Source organism: Penaeus chinensis, chromosome 11, assembly GCF_019202785.1.
Source record: "Penaeus chinensis breed Huanghai No. 1 chromosome 11, ASM1920278v2, whole genome shotgun sequence".
In the NCBI taxonomy this organism is placed as follows: domain Eukaryota; kingdom Metazoa; phylum Arthropoda; class Malacostraca; order Decapoda; family Penaeidae; genus Penaeus; species Penaeus chinensis.
In genome coordinates this window covers 9,198,722-9,203,721 of record NC_061829.1, presented here as the reverse complement: position 1 = coordinate 9,203,721, position 5,000 = coordinate 9,198,722, and the positions used below count along the sequence as shown (strand labels likewise).

Below are 5,000 nucleotides of genomic sequence, written 5' to 3'. Positions count from 1 at the left end.
GAAACAATTACCGACAAACTGAAAACCTGTTGGCACAAAGGAAATATTCCAAACACAAAAGACCAAAATAAATAGCATTAGCATCTACCAGGAAAATGAAGACTTGTCATGCATGCAGAGTTCAGTAATCATTCAATAGTTGAATAAGTATTTTAAACAATCTTGTTCAAAACAAATTATAAATATATACTATTCCAAACTACAGCTGGGTGAATTGGTGCTTTGAATTAGATGAACACTGTTGCGAACTATTATCTACAAACTTGTACCCCCCCTTTCTATCTACACCCATTTACCCTGATTCCATTAAATAGCTATTTCACTACATTTAGCTATTTCACTAACATAAAAACTTTTTTGTATATAGTGTCCATCTCCTTGTGATGTAAATGACAAAAAATACTAGGGAGAACCTCATATGAAAGAGATGACTACAAGGATTTATCACTTAGGGAATGTCAACAACGGTAATACAAAATTAATTTAATTAACTTAATAATGAGCAAACCAAACACAAACATAGAAATACTTCTGCTATCTTGCTTTGCTTGAACTTGTTAACCATAAGTAATGTAGGAAGACTTATCATGGTCAGTAAACACTGGAATAACTGGGCACAAATATACTACTCAATAATAAAATTGGATTTGAAGTGTGTCCAATATTAAATACAATACAATGGATTTAGGGTGTTGGGAGAAAGACAGCAAAAATGAGGCAGGAGACAAATGAAAGAAGAAAGAAGAGAGACAAAAGAATCATAGAGGGAAAAGTGGAAGAGGAAAGAAAAAAGGAAGAGAAAGATGAGGGGGGACGGGACGGGGGAGGAAGGGGGATAGGAAGAAAGAGGAGGAGGAGGGGAATAGGTAGGAAGGAAGAGGAGGAGGAGGGGAATAGGTAGGAAGGAAGAGGAGGAGGAGGGGAATAGGTAGGAAGGAAGAGGAGGAGGAGGGGAATAGGTAGGAAGGAAGAGGAGGAGGAGGGGAATAGGAAGGAAGGAAGTGAAGAGGGATAGGAAGGAAAGAAGAGAAGGGGGATAGGAAGGAAAGAAGAGAAGGGGGATAGAAAGGAAGAAGAGAAGAAGGGGGATAGGAAGAAAGGATGATGATAACGAGATTCTAAAAGCACACGTAAATAGAATACAGTCCAAATTTCCTGGAGGACATGGTCACCTTAAAATTTCTCAAACCACCAACTTCTTTGCTCCACACTACTTAGTCTTACCTAGAACTGCATATAAAACACTTCACTCCCCCCCCCCCCCCCACACACACACTGTCATCCCTCCCTCATACACAAACTCAATCCAAATCAGAAGAGATGGCACGTACGTACATGCCATGCCCACTGTGTTTATTTCATGAATTGTTTTTACACATTGATAGCTACACTTGAAACAAGTCACCAAGGAGCCATTTATGAGTACTGCTTGTCCCATCTGTTTACCCTTTTCCTTGATTTTCAAAAATATTTCATGTTCCCTTATATTGCTGTTACTAATGTCTATAACATTACAGTAATTATAATGTCTATTATAAAAATAACACCACTGATATTTATAGCATCAAGATAATTTGAATTTGGGTAAGGTCACAAGGTCTATGAAAAGACTCCTTTGTGGCTAAGCCCTAGCAGAGCCACCTATGTGCAGAGACATTTCAAAAAAAAAAATTACAGCATTTCCCAGTGGCATCGAGCTACATCAATCACTGTCTTGCACTCTCTCATACACACTCCTGTCTCTCACACAGAGACACACATAGTCATGTTTCCTTGTAATTTTATGAGGCAAATAATTAAAATTTATTGAATGAGTGGTCAAATGATTAGTGCAAAGTGCAAACATTAACACATTCTTTACCTACCTACTGACGTCAGGTCACATACCAAAACCTTTTATATACTCAGTCATAAAAGTAACAGGAATCCACCATTTACCTTTTTATCAAATATAAATGTACAAGGAAATCTCCATTTACCACTCCTCTTCATAATATAATACAAGATAGATGCAAATTACCATTTTTACTCATTTCTTCATAATGATGATCTTCATGTTCCTCTTCGTTCTGCTCATTACTAACCTCCTGATGCTATCTTTCAATCCAGTGTTTGGGCTGGTCTTTTCAGCATTCTTTGGGCTATAATCTGGGAGAGGTCTCATCTCTGATTATCCTTCTGCTGTTCAGAAGTGTTATTAATAAAATCTTCATGGCAAGGCTTAAAAGAAAACTGCATGGCTCCTAATAACCACATATCTGTAAATATTCAGACAACCCACTCAGTCCTTCAGAGGAGGCTTGGCTTTTGTGCCCAACACAGAGAATCTTGTGGTTATCCATCTCGATGGATAAATACTGACCAACTCCCTTAATAGAGTCTGGCATTTGGAGTGAAACTCATTCATTGAATGTCCAGTGGCTCAGTCCACACATCCAAAGCAAAAGCAGGTATCTGAATACCCAAGTCTTCTGCTGAGCTCTGCACTCCCATGACCACTTCTCAATGTGTCTAGGGCATCAAAAGCTAATGGAGTCTTTGCTCCCTTTTTCCTCAGGTACTAGTACTGCAATATGTAAGTACTCAGCCTTCAGGTTATCTGAATACTGGACTATCTGGGCCATTCACTGTTCATCTGCCATTTTCCAAGTCCTAAGAACTCTCTTTTGTATCTTACAAGTTTTGATAATTCTCCTTCATGCTGCTTGATGGTGAGAATACAAAGAACAGAAAGAACTGCCATTTTCCCTGTGGCTGTGGCTTTTAGCACTGGTTTAACAATTAATAACATTGTCAAGACAAATAAGAAAGAGCACAGGAGGACCTTCAGCTTTCTTTAATAAGCTTTGCAAGGGCCTCCTGCATGTGACACCTGTGGTTTGTATTTGTTGTAATGCTGCACACTTTCTTTCATAAGTAGTGCAGCCAAAAAGGCCTATTGCACTACTTCAAGCTACAATTAAAACAGGCCCTAAACAAGATCAAGTTCTATCTGTGAAGAGGTCTACAGTTATCAGAAAACAACAATTAAATGGGCCATAAGAACATTTGTTTTGGGAACTGTCAAAGATTTTCAGCTTTCTTTGATAAGCTGAAACATTTGTGAAGTGTGGGCTTTTGAGAGGGGAAATGGGAGGATAAAGAAACTGCCAAAATTGGCATCAACTTTTCCAGTTGAAAGACTAGTCAACCAAATGCGTTGGTTAGGTTGTAAGGCCTCACCGGTCGTTCAGGGACATCCGTGTTGTTGATTTTAAAATTATCTTGCCGACGGACATCTGAAATTACAACAAATATTGGGAATTAATACATATTCAAAAGGGTTAATCAGTTTATACATTGAGTATGAATGGAATAGTGTTTAGCTATCACATGCCACCAATTGTGCCACACATATGTATAGTAGGCAAGGAAAGCAAATATACAAAATCTATGCTTAACCCAATGGCGTCGGGTCATGCCTATAGGCGTCATAACAATATGCCCGAAATGTGGCGTGCGGCTGTCCGCCGCGGCGGCGCGCCAAAGCGCCCCGAGGCAATGGTTCGGCTTGATGTTGCCGCGGTTCGCCAGGAGTTTTTTAAAATTTTCTATACCCATCGCCATTGGGTTAAAATGGATCTCAGGTGTGTAGGTTGTGACCCGCATTACTATAGAGTTATATCTGATTATTTTGAAAAAAATGATAACGCTATAGAGTTCCTGAGAACACACAGTGTGCCCACATTGCAATTTACCTTGCAAATGTCGTGAAGATCGACATATGTGGTATTGTGGCACATGGAAAAAAATTGCAAAGACAAATCGGCGTAAAAGTGTGTTTTCTCGACCAGCGGTTACACAGGCATGTTTCTGCAGGGGACACATTTGGAACCTGGTAAATGTTAAAGAGCGACGCTTCCTCTCAGAGACTAAGTTCCAAAATCAGATTTTTTGTTTGTTTCCTCTACCCAACGATTTTGGGGGATGCGTGGGGAACCGGGGGTTAAAGGGGGGGGGGGGGGGGGGAATAATGGATGGCACTGGATGTCAAAAGGAACCTGCAGAAATCAAAGAAAGTGATTTATAAAACGTTAAAAAGTCAAATTTTCGAAAACCTGAGCCAAATTTCTGTCCCGAAAAGCACAAAAACGAAGGAAATCGGCCAGTGAAACGGATGCCCCGCCATCTTTGAAAGTCTACAGATTAACGCGCCAACTTTCGAAAAACTCTACGGGAATCAAACCCAACGCTCGGTAAAAACCTACGGGATTTCACATTATCCAGATCCCCTGTGGTAATCGTAAAATGCGTCCTAAACAATAAACCAACCTAACCTTAACCCTGTGGCTTTCATACACTATGATGTAGACTACCCCCGTAGTATTATATGCGCCTAGCAAGGGGGCTATGCCCACTGGACCCCCTAGTAATATACAAACCTAACCTAGCCTAGCCTAGCCTAATTATATTCACCTAGACAGGGGACTACGCCCCCTGGACCCCCGTAGTACTATATGCGCCTAGCCAGGGGGCTACGCCCCCTGGACCCCTGTGGCTTTAAGAAAATGCGATCTATATATTCCCTAGCCTAGGTGCTCTGCCCTCTGAACCGCCCAGGGTAAAACCAAATACCTGTATATTGCGAGAGATAGAACTTTTCTTCGCTTCCATCTATGGTCCGAGTTCCTTGGTTTGTAATCACTTTTACGACATTTGGGGCACTTGTTGGGCTCAGATATCAAGCTGAGATAGATACAGTTATCTATTTGTTCTATATATCCACTATACGGCCTTAAAAATGACCCGGAATTGACGCAACACTCTTAAAATGCGACACTTCTCACCGGTGTTTCGGAACTAATGGCGACTGACGAAGTGTCAAATCTCCCGGTGGAAAAAGGCGCATGCGCATATGGTTATTGTCCAAAAGAGTGTAAATAATTACTAAAGCACGTAAAAGAAGTATAATAAAAGTAAAACAATTCATTAAATACACGAATTCTGAAAATCAGACTGGT

The 5,000-nt window shown here is 40.4% G+C and overlaps 1 protein-coding gene across 1 annotated transcript in view; it reads right to left on the bottom strand.

Annotated features, from left to right (window-relative positions):
• The window catches only part of LOC125030339 (chromatin target of PRMT1 protein-like), a 28,187-nt gene that overhangs the window by 21,014 nt on the left and 2,173 nt on the right, over positions 1-5,000 (bottom strand). Inside the window, exon 2 of the mRNA XM_047620324.1 lies at positions 3,223-3,278. Within this exon, the coding sequence (XP_047476280.1) occupies positions 3,223-3,278 (56 nt within the window). The remainder of the gene's footprint in view (positions 1-3,222; positions 3,279-5,000) is intronic.